General features: G+C 32.7%; 1 protein-coding gene across 1 annotated transcript in view; it reads left to right on the top strand.

The window, feature by feature from the left end:
* Positions 1-12,767: 12,767 nt before the first annotated feature.
* Positions 12,768-18,016, top strand: part of LOC107187104 — a 49,870-nt gene continuing 44,621 nt past the window's right edge. Inside the window, exon 1 of the mRNA XM_015575113.1 lies at positions 12,768-13,291. Coding sequence (XP_015430599.1) covers positions 12,768-13,291 — 524 coding nt within the window. The remainder of the gene's footprint in view (positions 13,292-18,016) is intronic.

Below are 18,016 nucleotides of genomic sequence, written 5' to 3'. Positions count from 1 at the left end.
ATTCGCGTCGTGATGTTTCTGTTAGCATGGCTGCGGTTATTAAATACCAGAGGTATTCAGTAGAATTTGCTTCACTTGAGGGTGTAACAGTTTTTTTTTAACAATTATTACAATATTCATAAAACATTTTCTAGTCATTTGTGACGTTTTTTTTATTGTTTAGGTTTGTCACTTTTATAATTGACTACATTGCATTATATAGATTTATTTACATAATCTAGGGTCCTAAAACTGGTCGTAAATTTCTGTTACTATTAAATAATAGAAGTATTCAATAGAATTTGCTCCGATCGAGGGTGTTACAATTTCTGATTATTATTACTATATTCATGAAACATTTTCTACTGATTTCTGAATTTTTTGCGTTCTTGTTGTTGTTTAGGTTTGCCACTTTTATACTTGACTGCAGTGCATTATTTCTGTTTATTTATAAAACTTAAGGGCCTGAAATTGATCCTAGATTACTTATTGTGTAAAAGAATATTTGATTCGAAAGTTACGCGATTTTAAGAAACATATTTACAGAGACGTATAAAAATTGCAAATATTAACAATTACAAAGTGGTGAAGATAAATACGACGATTATTGTTCGTAAAAGACGAGCATACTCGATTTTATACATATGTATATCTATATAACTGGTCTACTTGTAATCACTAAACTGCAGAGGTTCATGCAAATACAAATGATTATTATGTAATTTATAAACAACCAAGGATAAATATAATCATTTATCTTATTAAAGACACTATGAGATTTCAAATGAACTGAAAACTTCAATATAATTTGGTAACATTTTTTAATGCAATCAATTTTTAACGATCGTGTATTCGCTAAATACATAAAATCCGCAATCTACCAATCACTATTATATTTTCTTCTTTATTACATACAGGATACAAAATTGTTTAATTTGGTATGGTCGCTATTAATGTCGCAATTTTTATGCATAGCAGTATATTTCATAATTATTACCTCTTTTATAACCTCTGATTGACTAATTATTTTAAGATTGCTTTAACTTTTTAATCGACACACAGAGAAGTAATCACCGTTAGATTAGAAGATTTAGAAGCAACTTCTGTTTTTCTGATTTGTGTAGACAGATATAGCATAGCATATTCAATTTAAATAATTCACAGTTGTTCGAAAAACTCGACATTATTACTACATTTGTAACTGTTTCTTTCGAAAATGTAGAAAAAATTCTAACGGATATCAGGTTAATTATTATAGGTACACATAGGTAGTTGATCGATAAGCTAAATTTCAAATACATTCCTTGATTTATTCTCGAGATACCGTGAAAGCTAATGTCAAAAACGCGTTAGTAGATTTCCTCATGCAGCATCCTACATCTGCTGCGCGCCCTTCGAATACCTTTAACTTTGTTACTTCATCGAGTTCTAGGAATACATTTGTTGAATGCTAATCTTCGAGAAAGTGAAATAAAGAAAATAGTCGACTTTTCAGCTCCTTATATGAATAATAATAAAAAATCCATTATTTTAAACTATAATGTCAGAAAACCGGATACTTAAATATTACTATTGCATTTTATATAGCCATAATTATGCAAGTACGCAAAATACAATAAAATAAAAACTTAAACAGAGATTAATTTTGATTGATCACCTGTCTTAGAATCATATCGTCATACCCTATATGAAAAACATCTATAATGTACATTATTATTATTATTATTGTACGTAAAAAGTAAGTATTGGTACGTAAAAAGTTATGTCTTTTAAATTAAAAAACAATATATTATATTATTTTTATTCTTAAATTCTGAAAACATAACAAAAAAGTGAAGAATATTTTAATTTTTAAATGTATAAAAATACAAAGTTGGAAAATACAAGTACATAGATTTCGTTGCCGTCGCCGCAGCGGCGACATCGGAGTGCAAAGGGTTAAATTTTCAACTTAATAAATTCCATAATACATAATCCTAGGTTTTCATAAAACAATCACCGAACACCTGAATTTAGATAAACATCGTAATTAGAGTAATTATCATCCCATGGCAGTGTCTAAATCAAATTTTCCTTTACACACAAAAATAACACTTCATCGAACAGACGACACTTTAATATCGACCCATGAATCATAAATGGACGGTTTGAAAAATCCGTAGAAAATACTACAGTTAATAGCTTTCTTGACACAAACAAAACTCCGCGAAAAATTATAATATTGCAATTTCAATGCAATCGTATTTGCTAATGACTATAAAGAACAGTGTTGCTAATGGCCTTTGATGGCGAAGCAACGTAAAAGACTTATAACCAAAAAAAAATAAGAGAAATAGAAATGACACTTGTTCCCCGTTCAACAACAACAGTATCACACGAATAGAACAAAGAAGAACGGTCCGTTAAATGATCGACGTCGCGGACATAAAGATAGATCGGGATCGAAGGTAGGGAAGCAAAAATAAAAGAGGGGAGCGGGAGGACATTGAGGAGCGGAAAGTGAGAGAGAACTCGGGGGTCGCCGCTACTCTTCATGATCGAGGGACGCCACACACACACACTCTTTATCCCCGTTCTGTTCGGAGAGTCGGTTAAAACGCTTCTCTTTCAGTTGTCGCTCGCTCGCCAACGTGTAGCGTTTCGCGCGGTGTCACGCACGCCTTTCGAGCGATTTCAACGAGCGCACAGGTGAGCACGTGTCACTGTTCTCCAATCGGCGAACGCGTCTTTCGTGGATCGTTCGTTTCTTTCGCGCTTCGAATCTACACTTCGTCGTTTTCTTCGCGATCCAATTCTACGATTTTCCTCCAGTTTCGTGACCGAAAATCCGACTGAGACCACCTGAAAGTGAAAGGAAGCGAAGGGAAGAGTATTTTGTTTCGGTGCATGTGTTCGTGCTTCCGCTGAATCTGTCCGTCGCCGCGGCTCTCGCGCGTGTAACTTAAACGTCGGGGAACGGATCGCTTGAGACAGGTAAACTTTCGTTTATGTTCATCGATACACGATATATCCATAAACGATAGGGTAGATGCCCCAATTACTGCCAGTGTCCCTAATACTGACACCTTACTAATTTTATTTAATGAAAACGTAACCTATAAAGGATTGTGTACCCAAATTTTGTTATCAAATTAGGACTCTGACTTACATAAAAACAGAGGAATACTTGTACTTGTGTGTATTTGGTGTTTACAAATTAATGTTGACAAATGGAAGTGCAATTTGAACGTAAAAAATGCGACCACGTAAGTAGGAAGTGATGGCGAAGTCATAGGAAAGAAAGAGCCGTAGTTTTACTGTTTAACCTATATCTATTGTGCAAAATGAATTGATAAAGTATATGAGAATTACTTTAATTTTTGAGGTGACAGTTATACTAGGATTGTTCGTAGATTTTAATTAGTTGGTAAATAATTCTTCATATTGAATGTATGAACGATTCCTTTTAATGAAGCAGATGTTAAATAATGTCATGTTCCATACTGAGATGATTTTTAGAAAAGTGAAAACGAAGTTACAATACAATTTTATGGGGGTAGTAATTGGGACATTTACCCTACAGTGGCTGTGAACACTTTTCGTCTAAACTGTAATCTCAACATATCTTTTGAAAAGTATATAATACGAAATAAATTATTGATGTACCCATATTGAGGGGACACAAAACTTTCCTTATGTAACAATAATCTATTTTCCTATTTCTAAGAAATACAGTATATTACTTTATTTAAACTATTGAATTATAATAAATTCTTAGTTATTAAGTACCCTTGATTTGATCGTATTATGCTACGAAAACGTTTACGTCGACAGAAAGTAACTGTAACTTATTAACTTTGAAAGCACCTATTCGGGTTTATGTGACTTAACAGTATATCATTAAATACCCCAGATCAAGTGGTGATATTCTACGAAAAAGTTTAAATCTACAGAAAGTTACATACTGTAATCTATTAAATCTGAAAGTACCTATTGCACAGTCTTTGTGGCTTCACAGTAAAGAATTTTTATATAAAATGCTTCACTCGAACTTCCGAGGGATAACTGTTCCCATGAATCTTAAAATAGTTATGTAGTGAATAAAAAAAGTATTTACACATTCATGTCTCTTATAATATCTAATATACAGTGTTCGGTCGAAATGGTGACACAAGTAGATATCAAATGATTCCTTATGCTAAAATAAATTAAAAGTGCAGAACAAAGTTTTTTTTTGTTCAAAGTTTAGTTTTTAATAGAATCGACAAAAATCCAATGGCTGGAAAACTGAAAAGATTTAAGCCATCAAAACTACAGGAACGATGGGATTAGAATAAATCAAATTCTAAGAATAACAAATCCAGGAAACAAAGTACTAATTGATCCTTACTCTGAGTTATATATTATATGCTCCTTCCTGTTAACAGAAAAATTATTTATTGTTATTTTAAAAACAGATTTTATTTTTGCAGTGTATGTCATTTATGAAAGAAAACAAAAGAAAGTAGACGTTCAAAATACATCTGACGTACAATACATATATATTTGTGTTTATAATATATAGAAACAGTAACTAGTGGACAGGCACAGCCAAATTCTGTTCAATTGCACGTGTATCCAAACGATTCTCAGAATTGATTTTCTGTATTGTATTTTGTACTTAAAACCTGTCTGCATTAGAAATCATCCCTTTCCTGTTTGTATCATCACTTCGAAAAGTACGTAATAAAAAAAACGCACTGTTAGGCAACTGAAGAAACTGTAAGGTGATGCAAGTTTGTATGACACAGTGTAAGAATTTATATACTTATTTTTGCAAAATGCGTATCTAGAAATTCTTTCTTCACCACTGCTTAAAATATGTAATGATAGAGAATGCATTGTTACACATTTTACTACAACTAGAGATTCAGTAAAATGATGTAAACTTGTATGACACGTAGAACAATTCATAAACTTATTTTTACAAAACGGGCGTCTAGAAATTCTTTTTCACCGACTGCTTATTTTTTTCCTATTTTCTTGCTCTCAGTTAAACATATTCGCACTCATTAGGAAATGGCGATAATATTTCTAGGACATTATTTGTAAAATACGAATCGTTGACAACAAGAAGTTCCTTTATATGTCAAGCATTTCAATTCCAATATTCAATTATTATTTTCCAATCAGTTGTTCTGTTAGTGAACAAATGAGCGAGCGAAAAGAGTTAAGAAGCAAACGACGTTTATGGTATCTTAACGGATAAAACAGAAGGAAGTCTGCCTCATTTTTAGTGAAAGCACGCTTTGCATACTCGATTTCGAAGAAAGCAATTCGATGGGCGAAAGTGACGAGCGGACAAACTTGTTCGTCTACAAACGCAATGTTTATCGGTTCGCGGGTAGATCACCGCGATTATCACATCCTCGAACGTTTCGTCTTCCGCAGAGGCACACGTGGTATGTATACGTATGTATACTCGCGCGCGAATCTCTGATTCTCGTGCGAATGACTGCGTATCCACGCATACGCCGACGTGTTCGCATAATTAGCATAATTTTCCTCCATGAAGATATTATCCGTCATTCCCTCTCGTTTCGTATCTGTAGCTTTTAGGAATGTGCCGTGGACGGCTGTTGTCACTTAAACTTAACATCGTATTGCATAAAATATAGTTGATGCGGATAATCTGGTGAAAATAATTAAACTTTTCAGCATAAGATGGAGGTTATGTGCATATTAATCGTTGGCAATTAAGTGTAAAGAGGTTACTAACATTATTTATTCCTCCTACCTCCTAAAAGAGTGAGAACATTTTTTACGAACGAGTTAAGTTAACCCTTTCGCTCTCACTGCAGGCATATGACTACGTATTGGAAATAAAATATTAGTAGGCTGGATGCACCAGTAAATGAACATCTAACAGTGTATTAAAATAAGCAAATATTGATTTTCTTCGATTCCTTGTTTCATATTCAAACAATTTTCGCGCCACTGGTTAGAAATGTTCATTTACTTAATTTTCTTCTTTTAAATTTCGTTAATTACGTTTTTCCAATTTTCCAAATTGAAATATACAATATGTTATTAAAAGGAATAGATATTAAAAAATCTAATTTTCACGCGCCAAATATTTATTAATATTATTATCATTTAAAATTCGACTTTAAAATAATTACAAAATCTCTTATGGCTTCATTCATCGGCGGCGTTTACCCTATCATGTATTTTTTCATATCTGTCTGCATATAATAGTTTCTTTTACTCTTGTATACACGACATAACACAAATTTTAATATGTATGCACTTAAACGTTTATAAGTAACATAGAAGACTGTTGTCCTTCGTTTTTTGACTCGTTAAAATTCAATATTGAGTATTATTAGAAATGCAATAAATTCCTATAAAGCCATACTTTCTTCCAAATATTTTAAGATTTATTAATCAAAAGTAAGAAAAATAAATTTTATTATGTAATTTAAACAGAAACACAAAAAAATATTTGTTTTTTGTAATTGTTAAATAATATGAGAATGAAAGGGTTAAGGAAAATGTCAATGAAGTTCATTGCTTTATCTGAGAAAGATACAGTAGAATATAATATATGTATTATTCCACGTTTTATGATGGATATTTTAAGATGTATATCATTTTATGTAGTAATGATTTAAAGAAACTTTGTCTTCACTTTCTGTTTAGTCGAGTTTAAGTTCCTATAAATACTTGTTGGTGATAGTTTATGAGGTAAATGAGAGAAGTTCAACTGTATGATATAATAATGATCGAGGTTGCATGAACGCAAAAATGAAGCACATTATGGACACCTAATGAGCAACTTTTTTTATATTACAAGAGGTGACTAAGATTCGAGAACTCTTTCCTAAAGGTGAAACAAAATTACAAGATGGAATGACACTCGTTACGCAGTTTATTTCTGAGATTTTGCGATCTTGAATACAGTTACATTATACATATAATATAAACCACAAATTTCGAACATTTATAAAAAACTTTTATTTACCAATATTATTTTATTTTGAAAATGACCTTATCTATTTAAACTTTTTTAAAAATTATTTTAATTTAAAAGAAGGTTTTACATAAAAATTAGATAAAGTTCTTTTTAACAGTAAATTGGAACAAGCCAATAACAAGATTTTTGAAAACATTCGAACAATATTAACGAATCAAATAATAAAAGGAACATAGAATACAATTCTTATTGTTCGAAATTCTTTGTAAACCATAAGAAATTGTTCCTTTATCATTACCATTGATACTTTAAATGTACATTTTATGCATTTAAAATCACATAGAACTCTAATGATGGCAATACCTCAAGAAAACGGTGGAATCAGTAATTTTTGAACGTTTAACGTATTGTCTTCTGCTATCACGACATAAAAATATTCTCAAATACATAATATAGCAAAATTTTATTCTTTTTTGAGTACTAGGTTCTTTCGATACTCTGATGAAGCCTAAGCAGCCTTTTATTAAAAACGTATTTATTGAAAAAATCCTATCTAAAAAGCGAAGTATTGTATGTACATAAGCAAGTATGTGTTATAATCTTTGCTATTTTCGAATATAATAATTTCAAATGGATTTATTTAATATGTTTGTTCCACGCAATCGTGAAATAGATCTATGAATGTTACAGAAAATCTGTCTCCTAAAAGAAATGAAAGAAAAATTTCATATATAATAAATATATAATAATATATAAAAAATCTTTGTTTTTTAAAATGGACATGCTTCATAAATTTCGAATGACCGTGCAGTTGCACGGCTACAAAGCTATTCATATATTTGAAATAAGTTCTATAGATTTTATTTTCAAGAAAAAGAACTGAACATGTCGCGTGCAACACCTTACATACGTTGCACTATCCTGAAAAAACTTAGGTAAGGGAGCTTAAATGCCATAGTCTTATTCGCTAAACGTAACTGTGTGTTACGTATCACGTAACAGACAGACATAGACGCAAGGATCGCGAAAGATGTGTGTATGTATATAAATCACTTAATTGGTAAAAGGTTCTTTTCGATATTGTTTCACAGGCTTAGTACATTTTTAACACTAGACGCACCGAACCTGTAAAAATGATGGATTTCAATCTTCTTGTTTTACAAAAAATTTTCTTAATTTGTATTTTTTAGTGTAGGGAGCAATACTAATGGGCCAATGTAAGATAGTTTTCAATATCATTGGTTAGGCAGTAACCGTAAAGAAAAAATCAAAGGAAACTATTTTGGACTATTTGGAAGGACATGATTTGTGAATGAAAACAATAGTTTAGAGTGAACAAAGAAGATCGAAAATTTTTTGCAAACGGAATCACCGCGAGAACATCCTCGACAAGATACAAAAGTTCTCACTGTTGAGGCTTTCAGGTGTAAGCAGTGTCCCTGTGGAATTGTTTTCCCAATGTTTCGCAAGTATTGCAGCTATCGTCATCAGGGGGTCGAAAGAGACACTGATACTGATACTGAGTGTCTTTCGACCCCCTGATGAAGCTAGCTGCAATGTTTCCGAAGCGTTGGGAAAACAATTTCACAAGGACACTGTGTGATGCCAAGCCGTGAAAGCCTCAAATAGTACTCAAGATACAAAATCTCGATTGCAGAATAATCGCTGGACGTATGTACATAAAAAACACGCACACACACACACATACATCGAATTGTGTAACCTCCTTCTTTACGAAGTCGGTTAAAAAAATTGAATTAAGAAAATGTACTTACATAGATATCGCTTGATCGTTGTATACCTACAGTACCGCTTAAACGTATCCGAACGCCTGGATTGATTTAGGAAAACACAAAGAACTTTAAATTTCTTAATTGAGTTCTTGAATTCTTTATGATATTCCATACACTGCTCTCCGATATTTTTAGTTTATTTGTAATATCACCGATTGAGTAGCCTTCTCCGCGAAGAACGCACACTGCAGAACATTTCTGAATTGAAATCACTGCAACTTTCGGCATTTTCATCACGTTAAACGCATGTTGTTTTATCACGGGACGAAGAAGAAGGAAAAGGTAAATTGATTATTTATAAGATTCATGGTAGAGATATGATCCGAAAGAAACAATAAAACATAAAACATTTCTCTAGTACATTGTGGTTGGCGAGTACGAAATTAGCTGAAAAACTCAAAGTATTCATAATAGTCACAAGAAGTCACTAGTCAGTAGTATACTAATATTCTTGTTTTATTATGCATTTATGACAAGTAGCTGACAAAAACAATATACCCCTGCTCCCTAAATATTGTACATATCATTTGGCTAAGGGCCATAAAATACATACGTGAGTCTAAATACTGTCATAAACTCAAAAAGACATATTATTCGAATAATTCTGAGCGGCACTGTATGTAAACTACTGGTGTCAAATGAATTTAGACGTTTCTCTGTCAAAGAGTATAATTAGAAATTATATCTGACTATATACATATTGTAAGTCTGAGTTCGAGTCAAATTGACCCTTCGGCTCGAACACTGTACGAGGATTAAATCATTATACTTGGTTATAAATATAGATGCACCGTTATGATTCTATAAAATTAGATTGTGCATTTATTGCAATGTTCGAATGCTATAGAATGAAATCCTGAATAATATGCAATTTGTAAAAGTCATACGCAGAAAATGTCTCAATATCAAATTATTTCTCACTTAGGGTTATTAAAAAAATTGCAGCTTAGGTATTGAAAGAACTGTAACTCTTTAGAAGGGAAACTTTCGTTTAATTTTCATTAAGTAATCTAAAATATCAGCTTCATAAATACCAACTATATTCATCTTTTAAACAAAATTCTTATTTATGACCCTATTTCATATTTATCCAAACCGAATTGACAATAATATTCCTAGAAATAGAAATATATTTAAATAATGGAACATGTACTGTGTAAATTATGTAATTAACAGTACTTTTCTATAACGTTTATATCTTTATAATATTAACACGACGTTGTGGTGTTAACAGACTGATAAAATAAACATTACTTGTCAAAAATATAATAATATAATATTCTAAGTACACAAAAACGGAGAACATTATTATTGTTATTATTAAACGTCTGTATTGTGAATGATCGAAAAAAAAACAAATATTTCCCTTATTATTTTATGAGTTTGGTTTGAATAATACGTAACAAGTGTACTTCGTTTCTTATGTAGATTTTAAAAATATACTTAATATGATGTACGTAATTAAATTGCATAATAAAAATCTTCGTAATAATAATACCAATAATAATTTATATGCATATTATATGTAAAGCTTATTCATACTCTTTTTAGCGTATTTTCCATCGATAAATACAAAATATTAGGTGTACCAATAAGTAATTCACTCTAGTTCCGATATATATGTACAATAGTGGCAATACATTTCATGAAAGATGATAGGAACAAATACCAAATATTGTTAAAATAGGACAGATGTATAAATTATTTCGAAACTACTTATTGGTAGACCTAATACAGAGATGAAAGGCGATTGACCCAGTATCTGCTGGATGATGATCAAACACTGTAAAACTAATTCTGGTGAATGATGATTCAATTATTTCAAGGAGTGTTATTTAGACCATTTTAAGGGAACACACACAGATACAAGAGCTTCCGTTAAAGGTTTAACTATGATTAATGTTTTCGTCAGAGCGACGACGTGACCGCGAAATATCGACTTTTCTTTATCGTTTCAGGCTGTTCTCACGGCAACAAAAGTACCAACGTCGAAAGAAAAACGAAAGGAAGAAGCCATTAGTCATACCCAAGTAATCGCAGCCCCGTACAAGCCAGAAAAATAAGAACAATTTGCATTCCGAATAATCAGGAAATATTCCAAACGTCGATCATGTTTCCGTACTTTCGAAGACGAAAAAGAGTTCCGAGTTCTTCAATAAAACACGTTTAAAAAGCAGACTTACGTGAAATATAAGAATAGAATTTCTGAATCACGTGATCGAGTGTACTATTTTTTAATTTTGGATTATTCACAGTTTTCATACAGACAATTTACGGATTGTTCGAGTAATATTTCATATTTCCACGAGCACGATGTGCATGATTGTAAGATGTGATTCTCTACATGAACAACACCAAGATCTGCACAATTGAACATCACGAAGCAGCAGTTTCCTTTTGTCGTGGAAATTATTCCGAGTTCCTCTTCAAGACAACTGATCTTCCCTTTGTAGTAAGTTAAACTTATGTGTATTTACAAAACAATCAATTAATACAAGTATCATCGAAAACATTTACTTTACAATCTTAATGGAAAGAAATGTCTCATTTCCTAAGAAATTGCATTGATTTACAATTTAAATTTTGTATAACGAGCGAGGAAAATATCGTAATATTGAACTTTCCGGCAGATTTAATGCATGTTATAAGTAACTCGAGGCAAGATTTACAAATACCTTCGTTATTTTAAGTGATACGAAATAAGTTCGAGGAAGGAAGTGTCCAAGAATCAAATCGTTGAAAGTAACTCGTTTATTTTTGTATCAAGGACCAAGTTATACTTATCGTCTCATTAAGAAACAGTAAATGAGATGAAGAAATATCGAAATGTACGGGTTTTATGCAAAAATGTTTCGGTGAAAGTATAAAACTTGTTCAAGCTTCAATTTGCTTTGTCATGTTATCTACCTACGGTAAAAGAACCTATTTAAACAAAGAAAACTGAAATACTGGGGCAATTTATTTTTACTTTTTACGTTTCTGCCTTCAAGTAGTATCTTCAACTTTTTTCACTGTAATATCTTTCAGTGAATCCTTTTAATTTTGGCTAATCAACACAAATAAATTATAGTATAATCATTTTTTAGCTACACTTAACATTAGTTAAACTTACATACAATTATTATACACCGAAATATGTCTGTTACACCAAGAATTACTATTAACCTTTATTCTAGAAACAGAAATGCTCTTAATGTAGTTGAAGCTATAAAGTATCAAAACTATAATATTCAAATAAAAAATAACAATTACTGTAATAAATATGATATAATATTGAGTGATCTGTTATTTGAGAATGTGTGCCACACAATTCTAAAAGTATCTTAAAGCAGATTGAGAAAATTTACATTATCATTATTTTAAGACATTAATAAATGGAATACCTAAAATTTTTTTTGGAAGCTATGAAATTTTAGAGGACGGATAGGGTTTTTCATGAATATATATATTTTTCAGTTAGAACTCTTATTTACTACGAAAAATAAGCGACCCCCCTGGAGCCTAAAGATAGTTCTCTATAGGTTAAAAATAAAGGTAGTCATTTTGATTAGGGAAAAATTTGATAAATACATATAAGTTTTTCTGTTACTTTCAAGTTGATATTGTAATAAAAATATGTACCTTTATAATATCCAAGCCTTTGATTGTAATAAAAAAATCTGTAATTTGATTTTCTCAGATTGCATTTAACACATTATCTACCGGTTGCTATTTAATAGTTCAGTGGATCCAACGATCAACAACCAACGAACTATTATTAAACAATTCAATCACAGTAAAAAATTACATTCATGGAAAATAACAAAAACTGTATAGAATAGAATAACGTAACAATTTTAGTCGGCTTTTTATCTATAAACATTGAAATTTAATAGCCTCTTAATAGGCTATCGGTCAATAAAGTGTTAACTGCTTCGAAATGTTTGAACCCCACAGTATAGTCAATCGTATTCTTAATTTCATTGTTCCTTCTCAATCCTAGCTAGGAATGAGGAAAGGCGAAGTTTATTAGTGAAGAAATATTTTATGTTTCGCATTCGGTTGTAGACAGTACGGTAGAAATGTCGCTGGTCAACTTCACCTTGCCGTATCAGTCGGCAACGCCCACGCCGTTCTTCTACGGTGGACAAAACGGAGGACATTCGACGGTGAACAACCTTCGATTGAACGCGGTACTTCCGCCTGCACCAGCTCCAAATTTCAATGACCGCGAGCCATTTCAAAATGAGCCGTACATACCGCCGGCCGGTTACCAGCAGCAAAAACAACATCAGCCAACCTTCAATCGGCAAACGAGCTCGAACACGTACGTCGAGCATTCGTCGTTCTCGTCGACGCAGGACACCAGATACGCGAACTACAATCAAGACTTCAGGAGGACCCAACCACGGCAGCAACAACAGATGAGACCTCCAGCACCACAGCCCCAGCAACAACAACAACAACAACAACAACAACAACAACAACAACAACAACAACAACAACAGCAGCAGCAACAACAACGGGTTCAAATTGAAAGGGATCAAAGTAACATCAGAACCTCGAGCATACCTGAAGAGGAGAGTTATCCCGAAAGACCAAATGGGTGAATAATTTTGAATATACTGAATTAAAAATCTTGAACTAATTTGGGAGGCTCTTGACAGAAACGACCCTTGTTAATGTTTGTTTGTTTCCGAGGGGAGTAAAAAGATACTCTGGTACCGTAAATTAGAGTACCTTTGCGCATTGTCAGTCAAGGTAACTTTGTTCCAAAGTCAAAAAATGACCATTTTCGATTTTGCTGCTCTATAATATGTTATATTAAGTTTACGTGAAAATATATGTCACGTAAAAATACCTAAAAAAGAGTTCTAAAATCGAAAATAATCATTCTCTGACTTTGGGACAAAATTATTCCCGACTGACAAGGAAGATTTCTCAACCCGCAGGTCCCGATTTTCATGAAACTTTGAGGGATTGTAGTCGACATCGAGTTATGCAAGCATCAATTTTTTTCAGCTGACATTCACTTGATGACGAAGAGATGACGAAGTCACCCCTTAAAGTTTACCAAATTTTTCGTTTTTCAATATGGTCTGTTAACCGTAAGATATAAAAAAAAAACTTTTAATGGGAAAACTAAATGATATATTAAAAGACCTATCAAACTGCAAAAGAAAAAAAAATATACAGGATGTCCCGAAATACGATTTGGGTCCCAAATACTTCGATTCCCAGAAATGATGGGTGATCCTGGGATGATTTTAAACAACATTTTCTTTAGCAAAAATGTTATCCGAGGCTTTGTTGAGATATTCACAGAAAACTCCAACTGCCAAGCCGAGCTTCCGCGGTATCGTTGGCTACGGCGCTGCGATTGGTAGTTAACGCTAACGCGGGATCTCAGCCGGCAGACTCGCGCTCTGATTGGTCGGGGTTTTTCGTTAACATCTCTATAACTTAGCCTCGGATAACATTTTTGCTAAGAAATAAGTTATTTCAAATTATCTCAAGAACTCCTCACTTCCGGGAATCGGAGTTATTTTGGGACACCCTGTATTGTACATATCTACAAAAGATATGCAGGATGGTCCACACTACTTATTTACCCTGAATAACTTTTAAAATATGCATGGCATGAGAAAACGTTTTATAGAAAAGTTGTTAGGTTTGGAGGGATACATTATGTACTGCATACATTTTTTTATAAGTCGAGGCGTTTTGGAGATTTGCAGGTCAACTTCGTTTTTTTTAAATGGAATGCTATATTTTTCATGTCAAAATATCGAAAAGCGTTAAATTTTGAGTAATAAAGTACTGACCTTTATTAGCCGTAAACATAATAGTTAACGAATAATTTCACTTTGTTTCTTGAAAATGATCTGTGTGTAATTTTAAGTTGGAGATTCAATACCAGCAAAGATTTCCGTAAGACTTCTTCCGTTCACTAAGGTAGGTGTTCGAAATGGTGTCCATTCGCATTAATACATTGATGTAATCTATTAATCAACGAGGAAACTGCACTCTAAATTGTTTCTGCAGCAAGCATACTTCATGCTTCACGAATTCGTTCTTTCATATTCTCTAGTGTTGTTGTTGGTTCACGATACACCATACCTTTTAATGTACCCCATAGAAAGTAGACTAGCGGCGCTAGATCTGGTGAACGTGGTGGCCACAGAAATTTTCCACCACGACCGATCCATCGATTGGGGAATTGACTGTCCAGCACTAGCCTTCTTACATGTGCATAATATGTGGGGAAACCATCATGTTGGTACCAGATGTCTGTGCGGATATTTAATGGTACATTTTCGAGTAAAATATCACCTAAAAAAAATTCGAATATTTTTTCCCCGTTAATCGTTCAATAATAAAATATGGTCCAATTAATTGATTGCCGAATATGCCACACCACACATTAACGCCCCATTGACGTTGATAGCCGACTTCTCTCATCCAGTGAAGATTTTCAGATGCCCTGTAGTGCATGTTTCTGAAATTAATTTGCCCGCGATTCGTGAATGTCGCTTCGTCGGTAAATATCACTTTTTGTAAAAAAAGATCATCATTGTGCATTTGATGCACGAACCACTGGCAAAATCGAACGCGATTTTCATAATCCGATCCGTGCAACTCTTGGTGAAGTATTAGGTGATATGGATGATATTTTTCTTTATGAAGAATTCGAAGCACGCTTGTTTTGCTGTATATGTACTGATAATAGGATTTCCTATTACCGCTGTTTTGGTTACGATACGTTTGGTAACATTAAAACTTCCTCTTTTTCGAAGCGATGTACAAAGTCTTTTAAATATCAATCGACATGGCTGATTTCGTTCAGGATAAATTTAGGCATACATAGCTATAGCTCTTGTTGCATTTCTATGGCACTCATCATAAACTAAAAGCATATCCACTTTTTCACAATTACTAAATTTCATTTTTGTTTTTATCTTACTAAGGTAGTCACGCATAAACATTGATGATAACTTCAATACTGAATCATGGACAGAATAGGCGATTACGATTCCATACGCAGAATCGGTCATGTTGATAAACATTGTCACGTAAACTCCGCGGTCTCACGGAAATCTTTGCTGTTATTGAATCTCCAACTTGATATTAGGCACAGGCCATTTTCAAGAAACAAAGTGCAATTATTCGTTAATTATTAGGTTTACGAGTAATAAAGGTCACGACTTTTTTATTCAAAATGTAACGCTCTTCGATATTTTGACATAAAAAATATAGCATTCCATTTAAAAAAACGAAGTTGACCTTCAAATCTCCGAAACGCCTCCACTTATAAAAGAAACATATGCATTACGTAATGTATCCCAGCAGACCGTACAACTTTTCTATAAAAATTATTTTCATAAAATGCATACTTTAAAAGTTATTCAGGATGAACAAGTTGCGTGGACCACCCTGTACACCTATGTACATGTATAAACAACAAACATATACGACATATCTATTTCAAATTACTTATTTCACAGATTTATCCAACAACTCAATTTACATTGAATGTATATTTTGTTCTTTTTAAGAATATTTGTATCGGGAGTATCATTCCCCTTTTATACATTTTTAAGTTTTTCAATGTAGCGGGAAAGCCGTGCAGGATATATCAATACATTTTGAATGAAATGCTTGTCACTTTTTGTCATCATGTAAATTTGAACAAGTTGTAAAATTAACTTATAAAAAATTTGTTTATCGTAAACAAATTGTGTTTTGTGCTATTTTTTAGCACCATATTATTATACATAAAAACCATGACACTCGCCCATTAAAAGTTTCTTTCTATCTTTTACGGTTAACAAAATATACTGAAAAAACGAAGAATTCGGTAAAATTTGAAGGGTGATTTCACCTCTTTAACGCGAAACTCGGCCGATAAAAAACAATATTTCTCGCATAATTCGATGGCCCCTACAATCCCACAAAGTTTCATGAAAATCGGGACCGTGCGAGTTGGGACACCTTTCTTGTGAGTCAATGTTACCCCAACTTACGGTATCTTTAAGAATCTAAAGAATCGATCAATTTTCTTTTCAGGATACGTTAGGGCATAGGTCGCCTTTGAGAGGATAGGTTTCACCATTTGGCTAGTGTCATTTTTGACTATTAGAATTTGTTGTTAACACAAAAAGTGATACATTTAACACTTTGACTGCCACGTCACCCAAATATGGGTGACACGCACATTGGAAAAAGGCTGGATTATTTAAATACAGTTACAAAATTTTACGTAAAATCAACATTACAGCATAATTTAACACATGTCCAACAACCCCTCCTATAACAAAACGTATACATTTTCATCGATTTATGACTTTAAACACAAAATAAAGTTTGTCTAGCTACGTACAGCCTTTTTTACTGCGGCAGTCGATGTATTAATATCCCCCCCCCCCTCTGATTGATAATCTGGCTACGCCCATGTATGAGCCCCTGAATTGGAGTTTCCTGAGGACTTCGAATTAGTTGCTACAAAACAATTTAGAGACCATTTCTGCATCTGAAAGCCAGATTAACTCGTGGCTTATATTTTAATTTTACAACAGAACAAATAGAACATCACTTATGGCACATTTTTCCTCTAAAAAACGTTTAATAGTTCAAACAGTCAAATTTTGTTATTAATTATATAACTTAAATAGTTCTTTATAGATTTAAAGAGGTCTGGGTTCTATCCTAGAGTGTAATTTCTTGGATTTTTTCGGGAGATTTTTTTTACAAATAAATAAGTCTTTCTAACAGAGTTGCATTAAAATCAGGGATTGTCACTTCGGTATGTTCCTTTCTAATTAAAAATTTCAATAAGTGTAATCAAATATTAAAACTATTACCTTTTCAAGAGACTCAAGATTCTACAATAAAAATTAATTCCGCATACATAATACCCTTATCTTAAGCTTAAGCCATCGGTGCTAATAATTACATATGTGTTGACACAACGCAACATAGACAAAACATTCAGAGACATCATAAAGAGCTTTTAATTACTACAGATCTTTAGTAAATCACTTGGCTGTGGTCACTTATGCCAATTTATATTTTTAGATTACTTTAACAAGAATAGGAATTGCACTGTTGTTAATAATGTATACTGTTTTTCAGCTAGAAAATATACTTTTGTTAGTTGTTTTTGTTAGTATCAATAGCAAGATTTAACGAATCATGAGTAACATTTAGATGTTTCATTTAGATCCACATTCATGCTTTCACAACATAAAGGATAACTTTATTTAAAATTGCATAATCAGCATCTCCGATCACAACGATAATCACAGTTACGCGATTATAAGGAACAGTGTGT

This window comes from Dufourea novaeangliae, unplaced genomic scaffold (genome assembly GCF_001272555.1).
Source record: "Dufourea novaeangliae isolate 0120121106 unplaced genomic scaffold, ASM127255v1 scaffold106, whole genome shotgun sequence".
NCBI lineage: Eukaryota > Metazoa > Arthropoda > Insecta > Hymenoptera > Halictidae > Dufourea > Dufourea novaeangliae.
This window is presented reverse-complemented; position numbering and strand designations above follow the sequence as displayed.